Source organism: Vidua macroura, chromosome 4, assembly GCF_024509145.1.
Source record: "Vidua macroura isolate BioBank_ID:100142 chromosome 4, ASM2450914v1, whole genome shotgun sequence".
Taxonomy (NCBI): domain Eukaryota; kingdom Metazoa; phylum Chordata; class Aves; order Passeriformes; family Viduidae; genus Vidua; species Vidua macroura.
The window spans coordinates 47203709-47223484 of NC_071574.1; the positions used below are offsets into that span (position 1 = coordinate 47203709).

The window sequence follows — 19776 nt, forward strand, 5'->3', positions numbered from 1 at the left end:
CAAAGCTTTTTTTAAACTCTCAGCTACAACTATTGAATTCAGCTCCAGAAAGGACAAACCAAGCTATAAAAACAAAAACAAAATTCCCAGAAGCTTCCTCTGGCTTCTGTTAATTGTCTGTGGAAGTTTTGATTTCAATAGCGCAACTGGATCTGGGTTTGGTTTTCCGCTGCTTTTTCAATGCCAGCTTTCCTTGGAGCTTCTCCCCAGTAAGCAGTGCCAGCAAGTGAGCCAGGACGTCAGCAGCCCCCAGGGCTGTGGTACCAACAAGCATTGCAACAGCAGCCCCAGGGCTTCAGGCTCCAGATGTGTTTGTGGGGGGCTAGATACTGAGCAGTTCCTCTGGTATAACCTGAGAGCAAGCAGGCAGGAGTGCCTCTGCAGACTGGTCATCAAGAGCCCCTCCTTCCTAGCACAACACCAAGGTCTTTAGCCTAGAGAGAAGGAGATTAGAGGATTATTTTTTACATCTTCTGAGTATGCTTCTATAGCACTGAGGTTATTGCTACACTGTTCTTCATTTCAGTTCAGTATGTTGGTTTATGGCAGGCATCTATGATTTATCCAGGTAAACTCCACTCCCTCTCAGCTTTATCTTTGCATCACTGTTGTCTTGAACAGATTCATATGAGCCTCACTGAGGGGCAAATGAAGCCATTTGCTTCTAGGCAAACAGTGTTGATTCAATAAGACAGAAAAAAAACCCTACCTGTGCACAGAATTAATGCTAATATCAGACAAACAGAGAGCCCCTTAAAAATAACAAACATAACCTCAGTAGAAGCACTGCAGCATCTCTCAGGCACACAAGTATTCTGACTGCATTATGAAAAAAGGCCTAGAAGTTCTTTGAGCTTGGGTTATTTGCTTTGAAGCTGCTCTTCCTAGAGTGAGAGTTTGTGAGCTGCTTTCCCATCCTAAACTTCATTACTTTGTGTGCTTGCTTGTGCCTACCCTCTTTCTCTACACTCAGCTGCAGTTAGGATTTTATTTCACTAAAGAAAACACCTTTTCTCCCTTTCTTTAAGCTTCCTTACATTTGTCATGCTCATTGCATGCAGGTGGACTTAATTACATTGTTTATTCCCCACTTTCACTGGGCAAGGCCTAAGCACATCCCTGGTTTCGGGGTTAATTGTATCTTTTTCAGTTTTCTCATCCATTGGGCAGCAACAGCTCTGGCAGTCTGCCTGTCTCTCTACCATGGCAGGCAAATTGCTGCTTTGCAGTGGTATACATAGGTGTAGATGAGAGCTGATCAGAACTCACTGTGGTGGATCACTGCTTCCAGCCAAATTTTGGGGCAGGTAGAAAGGACTTTTTAGAGTTAACACCAAATTTTCAAGAGGAATATTAAGTAGCTGGCAGTAAACTTTTATGGACTTCATTGACCTGAACGGATGTTACTGCTTTATGTCATAGCAACCTCATTAATGGGAAATCCAACCAATGTTTAAGTGGTTCCTGCCTCTCACAGACACTCTGGGGCTGAGGTGCAGGGGTTTGTTGCACTGGGGCCATGGGATTCACACTGTGCCTCCTCCCACAGGCCAGCGAGAAGCAGGTGCACTTCGTGGTGTCGCGGCAGACCAGGCAGCAGCCCCCTGACCTCTTGCAGGAGACGGGCTGGAGTTCCAGTGCTGGCAGCTCGCAGCCGTGCCCCGCCGAGAGAAACAACCCTGGCAAGGTGAGGGCACTTGTGTGGTTTCTCTGCCATCCATGGGACAGGGGAATGGGAGGGCACCTCTTGTTTCATGTCTAAGAGTGTTATCTCTGGCTTCTGTCACCAGAAAAAGCATGTCTTACTTGGCAATGGAAGCACAAAAGCTGTGCTGCTCATTATTATTTATCCACTGGTTCTGCCCTGACTCTGCCTGGCGTGGGGAGTGAAAGAGAAGGCAATGGACAGTGCTGGGGCGGGTGCTGATGTGCACACAGTATCCTGGCCATGGCCAGGACTGTGAATCTGCAGAGGACAATGTGCTCCAACAAAAAGAAAAATTTTTCTGAAATTTTCCCACCTGTAGCATAATCTTCACACAAAAATCTTTCACATGCTGGCCTGAAAGATTCCCATAACCTACTTGAAAATTATGGTCATCATTAGGCTGTTGCTCATTTATTAAAATGCCCTGGCTGCTGAGAGCATGAGGACTTTCTGTGGAGCTTTAGACCCAAAGCATGTTTGGTCTGCTCTTGCAGCACCTGGAACTTGCAGGGTGTGGGGTCTGCAAGGGCTGCTGGTGTGCAGCACCCAACCCAGGGACACAGCACAGAGCAGCCATCTCACCCAGATAAGGCTGTGGTTACCAAACTGTGCCCCAGCTGTCCCTGTGTACCTGGTCAGAGTGTGTGTTTATTGCACCTAGACTCGCAATATTCTCTTTGCATAAGGCAGAGAGATGCTGATGCTCAAACATATGAGGTTTTAAGTAGGAACCAATGCAGCTAGAGTTTTGAAGATATGCTTTCTGAGTTTGCTCAGTGTTATTCTTTCCACTTTAGAGAGAGCAAAGCATGTCCTTGCAGGAACTGAATTTATTTCACTAAATTTGAAGCCATATTTCTGGATAATTTACTTTAATCACCCTGAGTGTTACCACTTATGCAAACCCATGCAAGCTTGACCCTGGCCACCGGTGCCAGGGGTGTATCAGGGAGGTGTGCAGGCAGGGCTTAAGTTCATCTTGCTTGATGGATAGCCAGTTGTGTCCTTAAAGGGACCTCTGGACCAAATATCTGGTGCACAGCTGTCAGCCAGGAGACAAGTCTAGCTCTGGATTTTACAAATGTTAAAATATGCCCATTTTTCAGGTCTTTTAAAACTACATTATTCAGTGTTTTTATGTGTTAAAAATGCTAATACATATTTACGTATTTTTAGTTTTCCTTTTCCACAAAGTCACAATCACAGTTCTTATTAGGTGGGGTCAGATTAGCAGGAGTTAAAACAGAAAGCAGTCAGTGTTCAGTAGCTATTACCAAGTAGCAAGTAGCGCCCAACTAATCATGTATCTGCAAGGCATGACTTTCTAATGAAGCAATGATTTCCTTAGGAAGATATGTGTAGGACAGCAATTAGCTTGTGTTGCTACTAAATGCTTCCTAGGGAAAATCCAAGCACCTGCTGACTCTACCATGTTGGTCTGAGTAATTAATTGATACCACATGGGATTATTTGGGAACACAGCTTGTCTCTCTCTGCCCTGAGATCCTCATTTTCTCTTCCTGTACCAAGAGATGTCGGATGGGAGTTCTTGGTAAGTCTCACAATATTTTGGGTAGCTGTGAGATTGAAGGTACAATGTTGGCTTCATAACAGTCCTTTAATGAGCAAGTGCTATAAAGACTAATGAATCATTTCTTGTTGCACAGGCCACAGCTTTTAGGGGGATTTCCATTTTCCCACAAGAGAGGAGTACTGCATAAGCACATGAGTGGGTGTACTGCTGTGGGCTTCTGTCCAATGCCACCATTTGGGCACTTTCCAGGGAAGATCACAGCCAAAAGAAGAAAATTCTGAGCTGTTCCTACCTCCCTTTAGCTTTGTGTGTACATGGTAGAGGGCTTCTATCAGAGAAAATGCTCTGGCAGTAGATCAGCAGATCAGTACAGCCAGTAGACACCATGAGCTTCGGGCCCTGTAGAGTTTTGGTCTGATACAAACATTACTGGAGTGTTAGTTGCCCTTTTATAGGGCATGATTGTGTCAGTTTAAATATTTCATGATATTTTGCTGAGGGTTTAACTGAACATAATTTGCAATTCAAGATTTTTAAACTGTCTTTGAAAGATTAAAAAATATTATTTATTTTAAGTAGGCATTACTGCTGGAGTAATGATTGCAAGCCTAGGGCCTTTACAGTATCCTAATGCAGTGCATGCTCCTGCCCAAAAACCAAGGTAATGCTTGTTGGTTGGACCTCACTGTCAGGGGAGACTCCTATGTGTGTCGTCTGATGAGTCTGCTACCTACTGCTATCTCTGGGATTGCTTTATTGTATGTGATTAATAGAGGATTGCTAGCTGCCTCGATTTCTGGCTTATTTTAAGGCTTTTTTTTTTGTCCCCTAAGCTTACTGAGGAAAGTGATATTAAATGGTCAGGAATGCTTTCTTTGAATGAAACTGCTCTCACTGTAGAGCATGTATGTATACATGGGCTGAAATCTGCTCTCAAGCCGTGGCTGTATTCAGCATTAAGAATAAACTCTAGCTCCCAGCAGCCCTCTGGCTCGTGCGGTGGCTCAGGAGCCACTTTGGGCCAAGCTCTTGGCCTCAGGACAGCCAAGCTCCATCTGTACAGCGTGGGGAGGTGCCTCTCTTTCAGGCCAGTGGCAACCAGCCCTGTTGCCCACAAGGCTCTGGATAAGAAGAGGATGATCTCTTGTGACCATGTCCTTCTCTGGTGGCAGCAATGCCAGGTGTATGGTGTGCCAAGAGATTGGTCCTGCCCAGGATCTCATGGATCTGTTTTCCTTTGTACAAAGACTGGGGGAGCACAGCCCAAACTGTTCTGGCTGCTGCCTGGATTCAGAGAAGAGATGTCACAAACACTTTCTTGTGCAGCTGAGGTTGTGAAGCCAGGCTGTAATGCATAAACAGGCCTGATTCAATTCCTTTGAACTCACTGGGAGCTTTGCCATTAATTAAATAGCACTTGTTTTTAATTGGAACTGTTTTCTTATTTCTTTCAAAATAATTGTCTAGTACTTAGAGCAAAGAAAATGTTGCTGGAGCAGGCAATGTTTCCTGACCATATGAGCAGGTTAACCTTCAGGTGAAGTACATTTTCCAAACAGATACAGCAATGTTTTTGCCTGCAAGACACGTGTCATGGCTTTGATGTTGTGATAATCTGCTGTAAATATTTATTTTCCAGTAAATATACAGAAAAGGAGGAAAAAATAAAAAGAGGAGGAGATGAACTGTTATGTTTTTCTTCTCCTGACCTCTAAGGTCACTTCAAAATGACAGAGAAGGACAATTGTTTAGAAGAGAATGCACTGAAATGCAGTCACTGATAAACACTGCCTTTTAACTGGTTTACTTGCTATCGATTATACCTCCAAGCAAGTTCTACGTGTGTTTACTAAAAAAGGCTTTACTTTCCTTTCATCACTGCCTTTGTCTCAGTCAAGTCACCCCAAATCCTTTCTGCCTGCAGACATATAAAAAATGACATGGGATAGAGTAGCTTCAAAAGAAAATTGGTCCTTTGTGGTTCAACATACAAGTACTGGTACTTCTATAATTCTTCACTGAAATGTAGCAGGACAATTTGTTCCCAAGCAGTACTTTGAAATCTTTTCTCTCTGTGCTGATTCCTCAAAAAATACTGATAAACCAGCTAATGCTCTAATGCTTTTGTTGTCTAAGACAGGATGTATGCTGCATAAGTAACAGGACTGCTCTCTCACTCAGAGTGACAAATAGAATCCCAATTTCATGTTTTGCTACAAAATTTCAGATCGCAATTTTGGGAAAATTAATAGTGCCCCTATCCCACATGTTTCAAAAAGTGGCCTTTTCCTGATTGAAAACCATTCATTTTCAAGGGAAAAGGATATTTTTGGAAAACATGGATGAAACATTAAATTTAAAGATAGAACTAATATGTTTAAAATATTTATATCTTAAAGACAAAGGTGAAAGGTTAAAATTATCTGGATCAGAACATAAAATTTATCTGGAACAGAACCTTTTCTGAAGGTTTTAAAATCTTCAGAAATTCATAAGTTTGTTTGCAAGCCCTAAGCCAAATTACTCTGACATAGTGCCTATGTTCTTCATGGACCACATCTAACATGTCCAAACAACTGTGTTGTTTGGTTTTCTCTCAGAGACTGAGAGAATTCTTCTTTCCACCGAGCTCTTTGCCTTTTTGTTTCTGGAGTTCTGTGGCAGCTACTGTTCATCTGCTCAAGCACAGAGAAGTCCTTTGCTAAGCTTCTAGAGGGTCCTGTGTTTTGTTGTTAACATTGCATCACAAAAATCTTGATGTGGAGTTAGTTCCACCAAACATACCTTAAAAAAAAAAGCACAAATCAAAGACATAGTCTGCCCTACTCCCATGAAAAAAATTCTTGCCATAGCCTGCCTTTGTCCCATCATTGTCACTTAGGGAGACGTGAATTCATCTGCTCCACTTTCCATGCTGCTGGCCCAGGAACCAATGTGAAATGTCTTTGTGAGATGTCAGATTTCTAAAAAGAGATTAGTGTGGCTTTAAATGAGTTTTATAGATTATTTTTGCATATTAAGAATGTGAGGTCACATTTGTGAAAGAGTGTTTTAAATATGCATTTGAAATGTATTTAGAAGCGTGGTATTATATATGAGCCTGAGTAGATAATACTGTTCCTGCAAGAAGGGTTGGGATTGTCAGGAGTTGATGTCAGGAGCACTGCTCATGAAATACTTAAGGAAAGCAAATCAATTAACATTTAAATCCAGATTTATTTGCCTTTCAAACTCTTCTGTAAGAACTGAGTGCATGGTAAACATGACATTCAGTTCACAGGTTTTGTTGGATCTTGCATTGCAGTGGTTCTCCATCCTGAGGGCACCTGTGAATTTGTTGCACCCTCACTCATGCACTAGTTATTGCATGTCCAGCTGTGTGTATTTAACTTTTCCTGTTCAGGGGCAGAAATATAAGGATGACTGTCCCAAATTGACCCTTCAAAGAGAAGCACTAAGAGCACTCTGGAAACTGCTGGCTTTACACTGTAAATGTCCTTCTCTTTTCCTGAACTGAAACACTTATTATTCAAGCGTATTTCCACACATAAATTACACAGAAACACAAATATCTGGAAGATCAAATGTGCCCCCAATGGTTTCATTCCTCAAACCCAAGAAGACTATTTCTCACTAACTTTACAGATGATACTGTATAACGTATCATCTGTACATTGCAACGTACAGATTGCAAGCAGCAAGATAAGAAGCATAACCTGATAGTCAAAGATATGATGACCACTAGTGATATTATTATCAAGAGCTTTTTTTTTTTCTTTTAAAATCAAATTCCACATTTACATTTCAAGGACCTGATTCTATTAACCTTAGCACTGAAACAACTCTGGTTTTCATGGGAGCAGTGTCTGACTTTAACTATTAAAGCACAGTTATCTTGGTAGTAGCTCTGATTGCAGATGCTTAAGCCCCTGAGGGAGTCCTGCCTGCCATCAGGCCAGATGGCTGGGAAGTGTCTTGGTGTTACTTCCATGAATATTTGTTTTGATAGAAAATGCCAAAGCTGTCAGGGAGGTCACCATGCCCACAAAATGTGTTTCTTGTTGCTATTTTCTCCGTCACAGAGCACCCTTCACACTGTCACCTGTCATGAGAAGGTGGTGGCTGTCCGGAAAGATCACACAGAATCACTGGGAATGACTGTGGCAGGTGGAGCATCTAACCGGGAATGGGATTTGCCTATCTATGTGATAAGTGTGGAACCTGGAGGAGTGATCAGCAGAGACAGCAGGATAAAAACAGGTAAAAAGGGGGGATTTTGAAAGCCTGCTTTAAATCAAGAGCTTCTTTTGAAAACTGCAGGATAGTGAAAGAACTTCACACTCTGACATTCTCAGCAAGCCTATAGATTTTGGGATGTGTCGGATTAGAGAGTCTCAAGTCAGCTACCAGAAAAGGCATAATTATGCAGGCATAATATACATATCTCTGTGAAGTAGGATATAGGAATATTCTGGTAGAAAAAAAAGAGAAATAGCTTTTCACAGGAAATTAGTTTGCACCACCATCTCCTAACTCCTGATATATTCATTGTGCAAACTTCATGTGTTTTTAAAGTTTTTTTTTTGCATATTTGTCATTGCACTCATGAATTTGAATGAAATATACAGGATCAAAATTCCCATTATACATTAAGCCATATTAGTGCCTTGTGGCTCAACCTTGTGTCTGGAAATATTGGTTTCCTAACCCCATTTAGCTACTGATGTAACAGAATAAAGATAATAGTTTCTTCCCTTCTGCGTGAATAAGCTTTTAGAGCAAGACGAGGACCATATTTTATCAGTTGGTTTTGTAGGAATAGCTGGGCAGCAAAGGAAAGATGAAACTCTCAGGTTTCAGGATGTTACATCCTCAAGAGTCAAATCCCTCAGTAGCCTACATCCAGCAATGACACAGCTCACCTACCCTTCATCCCCTATATTCTCTTTCAGTCCAGTCACTGCCTGGAAGCTGGAGGGAAATCCTGAGTTTGAGGGAAGTGAAGGCACCCAAAAATGGGGCAGAATAGCTGCAACCAAGTCAGACCCCAGGAGCCTGGGTCTCAGTGTCCAGCATTAGCACACATGGGAACTTCCTCTTTGTGTCTGCTCAATGAAACCCATGTGAGAACTCAACAGGAGCAAAACAGCAGGTTTCTCCTTTCCTTCTGCTGGGAGATGACTGCCTCTCAGTGGGGTACACTTTCTAGAAAATATTCATCATGCGGCAGCATCGAAAACTCAGCCTAGTTAGTTTGCTAAAATTAGAAACAAATGAATATGTGATGTTATAGTAGCACTGTAGGCCTCTGATTTAGAGCAGCTCTTTGGCTGTTGTCCTTCTAACTGGGGACAGACAACAAGAAGAGGTTAATGTTCATTTGCAGTGCCTGGACTGCCAGTGATACATCCCTGCCTAGAGAAGCATCCAGGCTAAGCACTGAGGGCACCCAGGAAAGCCCTGGCATAGGAGCCTGCTATGAAGGGTTGCAGAGCACTTGGCACTGTGGCTGCTTGCATGACATAAGTGATGTCTTTATTGTTCTTCCTGTAGTAATTGAGGTCGTCTTTGCATTTTTCTCTCTGGCTGCTGTGCCTATATTATAAATAAGGCACACAGAAAAATGGCTTGGCTTGCAGCCATTCAAACAGGCATTAATGTGAAAATAATAACATGTTATTCCACAAAGCAAACTAGGAAGAGCCAGTTGGAGTGGCAGTCCTCAGCTAAGGGAGAGCTGGGAGAAAAAACGTCACTGAGTTGTTGGGTTTTAAGCTTAGATTGAGTACAAGTGTTGTTAGCTGGAAGTGGACTTGAGAGACACAGACCAGTAGTAGGCACCAGTACCAAAACTTGTTGGTACAGCAGGACCCCAGCTGTTTGTTCAGCTCCAGATGCAGGACATGATGTGGAAAGAAACCAGGACAAATCCTCTGTCCAGCCACGCAAAGTTTCTGTGTACAGGAATCTTCCCTCATGCCTGTGGCATGTTTACTAGCATATGCTTCGTTAAACAATAGGAATAACAAAAAGCCTCGTCAGGCAGCCGGTTCTTGGCCATGGATTTGACTCACTTGTTTGTGGAGGTGGGGAGGGGATCCTGGAAACACTTGCAGGGGTTTTATCATCCGCTTTATTGGTCTCAGGTGACATCCTCCTGAACGTGAACGGCATCGATCTGACGGGAGTCAGCCGGAGTGAGGCTGTCGCCCTGCTGAAGAACACCAACTCCTCAGTGGTGCTCAAAGCCCTGGAGATGAGAGCATGTGAAGCCCAGGAGGAGCGGGGTCACCTACCACCCCCTGAGGACACACAGGTGACCTCTGAGAGCAGCGAGTGGTCACCGTCCTGGGTTATGTGGCTGGGGCTGCCACGGTAAGTCCACAGATTGCAACCTCTTGCTGAGGGGGAGTGGGAGGAAAGATTTGTATTTTCTGGCAATACTTTCTTTTGGCTTGATTCATTGCACTGACATCTTAATTAAATCCAGGCTCTGTCACTGACTTGACTCAAAATACCTCCCTTTTGTAAATGGGTATGTGTACATGGCAAAATAGACATGCGGTTCCCCTTGCGAGGGAGGATAGGATACTGAATTGTTTAAATCTTGTAAACATATCTGGCACTTAGGGAGTGAAAGGAAAATCTTAAAGGGATACAGGAGCTTGCTGAACTGTAGTTTAGGTTCAAACCACCCTGCAGAAGGCAGATACCCCTCCTGCAACATTCAAGCTGCACAGCCCTTCTCCTTAGCCAAATCCGGCTGATTTGCTTGACTTTACCCAGATGTTGTAAAGTTTGTGCAGTTGGCCAGTATCTCCAAATCACCTCTTTTAACCCCACCCCCGCCTGAAAGAAGTCCATTTGTCACACACAGGAAGCAGCTGTGTTGTCATTTCAGCAAGGATAATAAGAGCCACGTCATCTGTCACTAAGCTCTCTCCGTGTGCGCGGTATAATACCTACAGCTTCCATGACATTCCAGAAAGTATGAAATGAGGACACATTGTGAATCTGTCAATATGCAAAGCTGGGATCACAGAGTTGAAACTGATACTCAGTTTGAAGGAAAGAAGAATTTATCTTATAAGTTCCTCTTGACTGTACTCCTAACTCTGACAGCAGTTCAGGGTCTCTCTTTCACAGGAAAAGATGGTCTGCAGGACAAGTGGGCTTTTCTCTAGGCACAGTTTCAGGACTCCTTTTCATTTCCCACTTTTGCATAACAGGTTTCCCTCTTTCTAGCTGGAGCCATTTTGAGGTCGTTCACCTTGCAGCAAGGTCTGCTGTGAGGGCCAGATGTTTTTCAGGGCTTGGTCTGATGCTAATGACCTGTGCTGAAGCACTGCAAGAGCAGAGGGCAGCCTGTGTGTCTGTAACCCGCAGGCAAAATGTCCTCTCCTCCTCCAGTCCTCTCCTCTCCTCCTCCAGTGGAGAGGACTACATCTTTATACCTATAAAAGAAAAGCAGTAAAAAGAAAATGCAGCAGATGGATGCCCCTTAACTTGCTAGCCCAGGCAATGGTAAATTTTCCTCACTCAGTCTCTGAAGACAGGCAGCCCAGGGAGATCCTCATTCCTGCTAACAACTTCTGCACTCCTGAGCTTGACCAGCACCACGGTGAGAGTACTAGAGCATGGGTAATGCTCTCAGTGAAGAGACAGCAACAGACCAGAGGCCTTATAGGTGCTGCAATCTGCAGTGCTGAGTCTTGCCTTCTGTCACCATCCATTGCTAGATGGACTGAAACAATCACACCCTGCCTATGCCACCTTCATTGGGCAGTGTAGAAAACCTGAGCTGCATGGTCATCATCTTCTACTCACAGCTGCCTGAAGTTCCCACCACCTTAGCATGGTAGAGGACATGAAGGACAGAGCTCCACAGTACGGTAGGCTTGCACTCAGAGTTCACATCAGTCAGTTCCACTTTGCAGTTTGGCAATAAAATGAGTTTTCCCATTTTAGAAACAGTTTCTGAGCTCACTTTAGCCTTCCTCCTCTGAAGGCTGCATGTGTGAAGGCATTCCAACTCTTTTCGTCTGAAGGAAAATCAGCCCCAGTGTCGGCAAGGCTGAAGACAAGAGCTCATTGTAACTCTATCCCCAGCTGTGAGGCCGTGCACAGAGCACAGCATGGCCCTTCTCCTTCAAAGAGACATGGGGACATTGGTATGCTGAGTGGGGACACTGCTCTGAACATCAGACTAGTGCCTGGGACAGGGACCGATGCACATTAGATGTGACAGTAACAAAGGTGCTCTGTTTTCTTATTAGCAGCTGATTGGCTGAGTAGGGGCACAAGAGGATCAGGTTAGGGATTGCTCACTAGGTATTAGCAGACCCTTCAGTCTTCGCCAGCATAATTGTGCTCACTCACTTACTGTTCTGATTCTCCAGGGTTCACATCAGATATCTGAAAGTCCTTCAACAAGTTCTCTCACAAGGATGTGTATCATGTTAACTCACTGTGCTCCAGGTTGAGCATTTAACCTTTCTCTGACTTTCAGTTTGCTTTTGGCAAGGATCACATCTCACTAGGTCCCAAGATATTGTCAGCAGTCTTATGACATTTTCCAGGCTGTTAGAGAAAATGATACTCTGTCTAAATAGATGTCTGACAGGTCCATCTTGGAAAAAAATGCCTGAAATGCAGTTATGGGGCAAAATGTTGAAGAATCACCTACTTTAATTACAACAATTTACTAGAAGGACTGCTCCAAGATATGTGAATCTAAGAATGTTTGGTATAGCTAATGGAAAAGTAGAAATGTCAAAATCATTACTATGCAGGATCATGCAAAGTACTTGGGAAGATGGGCAGAAAGGGGCACACCTATGTAAGAAAAATTGAACAAATAGAAAGGGCAGTAAAACTGGTAGGCCAGGAACAGGCATGGTTTAAAAAAGAGGAAGCTGGATGGTAGATTATTTAAATTCTTTTGAGAAGGGAAAGATGTGGCTCAAGACAAGCCCTGGTAGTGCAGTGTGTGTCTCTTCACAGCAAACAAGGGGGGGTGTTCAGAGGCAGTTTGACCTCACAACTTAGAGTGGGATGTTCAGGCTCAGGAAACTGAGGGGGCAGGAGAGTCTTTCCTTCTTTGTTCCAAATCCATGAAATTTTGAGGAAAATCATGTGAATGGTACCATAAAATGTGCTGAGTTGAACTAAACAGTAGAGCATGTCTACAGACTTCTGTCCATGACCAATGAAGTAGAAAACAGGCTAACATTAATAATAGTTACAAGATTCAAAGTAGCTTACTGTAAATGCCTGATTTTCAATACTAGAACAGAACTCTTCCTTTCACAGGAACTGCATGCATATTGCAGAGATGGTACAGACAAGAGACACAAATATTGAGAATTAGGGAATTATATCATTTTCCTGGATGAAGTTGGTAGGAGTAGAATGAGACAAGTTATGTGATCCCTTGCACCAAAGCTCAAAGACTTGGAAAAGCCATCTTGCTAATTTAACATTTGTGGATCTCACTTAAATTTTGTCCTTTTCTTGTGAGATCTTAGAATTGGTTTTTCCCACTTTTGCATGGCTTAATAATACATAAACAGCTCTTCTGTTCTTTCTGTAGTACAATCCAATATGTGGTGGTTATAAAATATGTGCACATGTGCATCTGACATCTGTCAAAACTTGGCCTGCACGCAAGCGGAGGGGCTGCGGGCTGGGCGGCGGGAGGAAACAGTGATGCAGGACCTTAAGCATTCTCGCCTGAAGACTTATTTCAGGGTAGCTAATTTAATTGTTTGTTGTTTAGGAAGACAGAACTTCTTTATTGGTAAAGGGACACGTTGTTGTGAAGCATGCACAAAGGAAATAACGGGGAACAGCTGGCGAAAAGCATTTCCCCAGCTCTGTGATGCTGCTTCTACCCTTGCTTGTTTTCCTGCTCTCCTTTTTTTGCTCTCCTCACATTTCCTTCCCTCAGCTAGTACTTAGAAAACTTTTTAGATCGTCCTGTCATAACATTTACAAACATTTGTCCTTCACACAAGTGCTTTTCTTCATCTGTAAAGTGAGATGAGAAAGAGACAAGGTGGCCAAAGTAATTCTGCAAACCTGGGGTAGAACAAGATGTAAAACATGAAATTAGGACAGAAACACCTCCAAAGTAACTCAATCTGGGCTGTAGGACGCTGGTGGAAACAATTCTCAAATATTACTTACTTGGCTGCCATTTGTGTACTGTAATGGGAGGGAGGAGGGAGTTATCCTTTTCATAGCTGCTAGTGCTGAAATCCTCCTGCAGTTGGGCTGGTTATCATTCCTAGAGCATAAGGCTACTTGTGCTTTATGAAAATCAGCTGGGAATTGTACATTTAACGGCTTGAAAACAAGCACTTTTAAATTAGTTAGTTGTAGTATTGCTCAGGATAGGACCCTGTGGCTAGACACTGTATATCCCCAAATCTTGTACCTGAGGCAGGTTCACACATAAGTTAGTCCTTATCCTCATCTTCTGGAGTATTTAGTGATATAGGCTGAAGACTGTGAACTGCTCTCTTCTAAGGAGATGGTTCTCCTTAGACTGGTTGCAGTTTAGTGGGTTATGGTACTTTGACTGGGTCAAAACACCCAGACTGGGGCTTTCATTATCACACAAATATGAGCTACTTAAACACACTAGGTATCTTCATATGATTTTATTTTTTCTCTATGGTATTTTGTAGCTTGTCTTTATGATTAAACAGCCCTAAAAGAATGGACTCCCTTTGGGCTGCTCTTTGCTTAGGCAGAGCAGGCATCTCTGCTTAGGCACTGAACTCTTTGGAGCAAGCAGTACCTGCATCACATACAGCTCAGCTTTGCCTGCCAGCATCCTTTTCACAGTTGTGACAGTGCTGACAAACAGCACTGATGCACTGCCATGCTTATACCTCTACCCCATAGGATGGAGATTAGAAAACATTGAATTAAAGGCATAAACACAGTTCAGACACTCCTATTCTTTTAAGAGTCAGTCTCTAGCTATGGCTGTTGTGATGGGTTGGACCTGCCTGCACCAACACCCACAGCAGGGTGAGTGAAAAGGGGAAGAGCGAGTAAACTCATTGGTCAAAAGACAGGCAAGTCCCTCACTCATTATTGTTGTGGCCAAAGCAGACTTGACTTTCAGAACTGAAAGCATTTAATTACCGATTTGGGTATTGGGAACCAAAGAAGACAAGCTTGTAAACATTTTGTGAAAAGGGGAGAAAAGGGGGTTTCCCAAACTGACAATCTCACCAGCACTTCTCCTGACTTCCATGTCTTCACTGTCTTCTTGTCACAGCAGGTTACTCCCAATCCCTTTGGTGAGGCAACAGGCAGCGCAGGGGCTTGGAGTCATAAGAGTGCTTGTTCTCTGCTGTTCCTTGGTTTCCATGTGTTTTCTCTGCTCTGGCAGAGAGAACAATCCTAATGCTATTGTGCTGTGTCTATTTTACTTAAATTTATCATACACTTTGACAGCAAATATGTATTTATGCTTTCTGGACTGATGGAGACCATGCAACTAATAACCTTATAGACTGCATTTATAGAATGCACATAAGGTGTGTTTGGCTTCACTGCCTTTTATCCTCCTGTCTTTACCTGCTTGCCTACTACTTTTCAAAGGCATTAGCATTTAGCTGATTACCTTTCAATTTCAGGAATGTGCTCCTGAAGGAGCAGAGAGTGTAGCACTGGGCAGCAGAGACCTCTGCCCCAAAATCAATGCTGAATTATAGCACTAATGGCTGAATCCTGGCACTGCTTGGTCATAACCTTGATAAGTACCATTAAACATAAAGGGTTTAAGTGATTTTGCATGTTGTTGAAGTCCACAGATGGTAAAGTAATAATGCCTGGCTGCTGAGGAAGAAGCAAATGTCACCTGTTTCTTACATTAGCAACCAGTGAATTCTTGTGCAAATATTACATTTGTGCCATCCTGGCAGCAGGTGAATATTTGTAGGCCTATTAGTAGGGGACTAATCTAGTATGACTGCTGGGAAAGACAGCAAACACACTTTTTAAAACACTAGGTATATCAGTCTTTAAGATAAAGGCTATTTGTTGTCCTATAAGATAAAGGCTATGTGTTGTTGTGTCAGGTGCTTCTTAGAAACCTAAAAAGTCTCTGAATGGAGCTTGTAACAGTTGCCTGCTGTAGGTCAGCCTATAATTTAATATTTGGAGTAGCAAATATATTTTTAGTCATTCAGAAATTTCAGTCATTCCTGGGGACACCACTAATGATAAGATGGTAAAGTACTATGGACAGAAATTTTTATAATTGGAATTTTTATAAATGGAATTAATTTGGTTTAAAAAAAAGGAAACAGAAATTAATGTACTCAGAGCATTAGGCAACATTTAAGAGTCTAATAACACTATTCTTGTTTTGCCCTATCCCTGCTTTTGGAATCTAAGCTTTGAAGAGCATAACATACAGTAACATAAAATACATTAAGAAAACAAATGGAGGGAGAAGCAGATTTCAGGTCTCTTACTGCAAAATCTTGTGTTAATCATTACAGTAAGGACAAGCTATGTTCTTGAGAGCAGACTCAGTACTCCAAAGCACTGGCTCACATGGATAAGTTTCTCTCATCTTCCATGCTCTAACTTATCAGGTTACTCAACAAGAAAAGCTCAGGATCCCTAATTCCACCAATACCTGTCTTTGTGTCATCTGTCATTTTTGTAGTTCATTTCATTGGCCTTAAAATTATTTTCCTTTGACATGCACCACAGTAGTAAGTGCTGGAGCAATCTGACATAATTAATCACATACAGGCTCATATCTGGAAGATAAGTCATTGGGGTGTACAAGGTAGAAGAAATACAGCTTTTTGAATTGCTAATTTACAAACATTAAATCCAGGCTTAAGTGCTTTTCTCCATCACACCAACTAGATCATTGGCATAGACTCCTACCCTATTAAAAAACCTTATTTACTACTTAAGTCCAAGACTAATTTTAGTTTTGACATAACTGATTATCTGGTTATAACAGGAAAGCAGTACTACAGGAACAGAAAAGAAGTGTGAGTGCTTAATACAGTGGAAATACGGCACTACTTTAACTCTTAAAAACACTTTATGGGTGCATGAAAAGGCCGATTCATTATTAGTGGTTCATCAGAATCTAAAGTTACTATAAGACATTTAATTAAACTGGTTTATTTCAGGTATTTGTACAGCTGCAAAGAAATTGTCTTACGAAGAAATACATCTGGAAGTCTTGGCTTCAGCATCGTAGGAGGTTATGAAGAACATACTGGGAACAAACCATTCTTTATCAAATCCATTGTTGGGGGAACACCAGCATATAATGATGGCAGAATTAGGTAATGATTACTATCTAAAAAAAGTTGCATTTAATTAAGTTCTTCTTGTGGCTAACTTGTGGGGGGTTTTAAAAAACGTGTTTTCATTAAGGCAGTGGCAGGGACGGGGGAAGGACTTACTGATACAGCACTAACTCTGGGAGATATGGAAACAGGACATAAGTATCCTGAAGTTTAACAGATCTGCCTTCATAGCATAATATTTTCAGATGTCTAGCACTCTACTAGTACGTAAGTTAAAAGAAGAGTCAATTTGATATCTGAGGTGGTACAAAGCATACCAGCACAGAGGTTTCCCACATAGTTCTAAACACCCCAAGCAGACACCTTCCCTGCAAAAATCAATACACTTGAAAAGAGTAGATGCACAATCATGGCATAAACTTACATCAATTAACAAGGCTTAAAAGGTACAGTTGTTCAGAGCACAGATCATTCTAGTATCTAAAGAGGGTCTACAAGAAGCTGGAAAGGGACTTTTTACAAGGGTATGTCGTGCTAGGACAAGGGCTTTAAACTGAAAGGCAGTAGATTTAGACCAGATATTACAAATTATTTAATGTGAGGGTGGTGAGGCACTGGAACAGGTTGCCCAGAGAAGCTGTGGATGCATCCTCCTTATTCAAGGACAGGTTTGCTTTGAGCAACCTGGTCAAGTAGAAGGTGTCCCTGGCCAGAGCAAGGATTGGAACTGGATTATCTTTGAAGTCCCTTCAGCTGAAGCCCTTCTATGAGTCTGTGATGATGATTCATTAGCATGAATGTCAGAAGAACTATATCATGTTTTCTTTCAAATATGTCTAATTAATTATAAATTTGTAACAAACCCAAACAAGTGACGTATTTTCACCTGCTTTATTCCCTTATTCATGAGCAGTAGCCAGAGATGGAACCATAATACTCATTTCTACCCCTTTCCCCGGCTTAAGGATGTGCTTTGGCATTTGAAAACAGTTACAATAAGTCACCTTGTCTAATTGTTGTCTTGCATTTATTTTTTCAGATGCGGTGACATCCTCCTTGCTGTCAATGGCAGGAACACATCAGGAATGATGCATGCCTGCTTGGCAAGGATGCTCAAAGAACTAAAAGGAAAAATTACTCTCACAATTGTGTCCTGGCCTGGCACATTTTTATAAAACAAGTCTTCGTGGAGAGTATGACAAGTATCTTAACATGCGGAAAAAAAAAATTAAAAAAGGAACACCAGTCTGCTTTTTTGGGGAGTAGAGTATGTATTTATAAAGAAAAGGTTTGTGAAATTTCAACCTGCATGTCAAGAAAAGTCAAGCTTAGGCAAAGCAGTGACACCTGTCAGAAAATCACTTCAGAGTGATCCAAGCTACAGACTTAAGTCCTTCCTTCCCTGTGTTCTTAAGGGTTTTTTGTTGTTTTTTTTATACATACCTATATATCTATTTAATGCATTATAATAAAAATAATGAAATTTATGGAGCAACAGCTTCTGCTCACCCACTTTATTTTGATTTACAAGAAGAAAACCTTGAATAACTTATGGAAATATTTCTTGCAATTTTTCTAGTTGCAATAATCAGGTGAAGGTTTTTATCCAACACGTTAATAGCACTTTGATTATGTGTACCTTTTCATGGTCAGCATGAAGCTGGTATTTTCAAGACTTTCAAGTACTGTTTGTTAGTCTGTAAAACTGTGACTGAAATTTCTAAAATAATTAAAAATAATTGTAACTGTGTACTTGTACAGACATTATTTTCATCCAAAACCAAATTACCTCGTTTCCCTGGTTTGTTCTGATTAATACTATTAAATCTGGGATTTTTATACAGAATATTACTTTTAAGGAAGTACACTGCACCCTCCTAACTCCATCAAGTAAGTCTTTTGAATAGCAGTAAAATTTTTGTGGGACTGCCTTATCAATCACACTTGATACTGTTCTGCATGAAGTAAATCTGAAAGTGATGCTGGTCTTATATGTCTCTTAAAATAGTCCTTTGTCTTTCTCTGCAAATTACTCATGTTCCACAGTCTTGTTTTTATCTCACAAGCTTGCAGTGGGAAGAGGATATGTTTGTTAATCTTTATCATGTTAAGGGCAGCTGTTCCCCTAGAACAAAGACTAAAATGAACTCTCTCTTAAGCCACTGAAAAGCAGCAGGGACGATTATCCAGCTTAATTCATCCTTATGCACCCACACAAACCAGACATAATTACCAAGTGTATCATCACCATGATCAGTGTTCCATTCAACTAAGAACAATCGGCACCTTTCCCACTTTCCCTAGTTTTTTTTTGCTTCACATTATTACAAGGTTTTTGAAGAGCCTGCAGTTCTTGTGTGTCCCTGTAGTAAAGGATGACCTTTCCAAATATGACTCCAAAAGCTATGCTAAACCCACACTGTTCCAGATGTTGGGTATACAATAAAATGAATGCACACTGTTTCTAAAGTCAATAAAAGAATGACCTTCCCGTTGGCTTATGAAAAAAGGAGACAATTTAATGCAAACAGTTTAAGCCCTACTTATATTGTAAGAGCATAAGCCTCTAGCTGTAAGATTTTTTTTCACTGTTTCTTAAAAGACAAAGTCAGTCCAAGAACCTTAACATGAAAAATTCGTTCTTTTATTTTCAAAAAAAACCAAAGTAACCTTTGATTTCAAACTAACAGAACAAGATTAAGAGCAAATTATTATAATTCCCAGAAAAATAACAAGATTTATAGTAATCTATTTCTGGCACTAATATATATGCAAGTAGGCAAAAAAATCACACAAGCCTATTCCACAGGGGCAGCTTCAGTGTTTTCCTGTTCAGGAGCAGGTTCACCACTGGCTTCTTTTCCTTCTTTGCTTCTTTTGGACTTCTTGTGTTTGTGCCTTCTGTGGCTATCCCCTTCTTCACTGTCGTGACGACGTCTGCTGTTACTAAATAGAGAGAAAACATGCCTCAAATACTTGACACTTCAGGCCCTATTTCATTACAAAGTACCAAAAAAACAGTTTCTGCATTCATATTTGAAAACTGGCATCTGCTCCCAACTCAAGAGTTTTTGGATGGAACTTTTTGAATTTTTTTTGAATTTTTCTTGGAACAGAACATACATCTATCCATCCTGTACTTTTTTGGGGAAAAACTGGATGATTTTTCACATTTGTAACCCATATTCTAATAGCAATACTTTTAACAATGTCATGCACCTGTTGGCGTTCCT

At 41.5% G+C, this 19776-nt stretch overlaps 2 protein-coding genes and 1 long non-coding RNA gene across 7 annotated transcripts in view; 1 reads left to right on the forward strand and 2 right to left on the reverse strand.

The window, feature by feature from the left end:
• The window catches only part of LNX1 (ligand of numb-protein X 1), a 66378-nt gene extending 48085 nt beyond the window's left edge, over positions 1 to 18293 (forward strand). For both annotated transcript variants that reach the window (XM_053975530.1, XM_053975529.1), the window contains exons 6-10: positions 1550 to 1687; positions 7325 to 7502; positions 9389 to 9617; positions 16421 to 16579; positions 17583 to 18293. In XM_053975530.1, coding sequence (XP_053831505.1) covers positions 1550 to 1687; positions 7325 to 7502; positions 9389 to 9617; positions 16421 to 16579; positions 17583 to 17718 — 840 coding nt within the window. In that variant the 3' untranslated portion in view covers positions 17719 to 18293. The remainder of the gene's footprint in view (positions 1 to 1549; positions 1688 to 7324; positions 7503 to 9388; positions 9618 to 16420; positions 16580 to 17582) is intronic.
• Positions 13011 to 14529, reverse strand: LOC128806165 (uncharacterized). Its single transcript, XR_008436728.1, has 3 exons — positions 14490 to 14529; positions 13431 to 13530; positions 13011 to 13322 (listed from the first exon to the last, which is right to left on the reverse strand). It is a non-coding gene; the product is annotated as an uncharacterized LOC128806165 (long non-coding RNA).
• Positions 18294 to 19165: 872 nt separating the features above from the next.
• The window catches only part of FIP1L1 (factor interacting with PAPOLA and CPSF1), a 38353-nt gene continuing 37742 nt past the window's right edge, over positions 19166 to 19776 (reverse strand). For all 4 annotated transcript variants that reach the window (XM_053975534.1, XM_053975533.1, XM_053975531.1 and 1 more), the window contains one exon: positions 19166 to 19489. In XM_053975534.1, the coding sequence (XP_053831509.1) occupies positions 19342 to 19489 (148 nt within the window). In that variant the 3' untranslated portion in view covers positions 19166 to 19341. The remainder of the gene's footprint in view (positions 19490 to 19776) is intronic.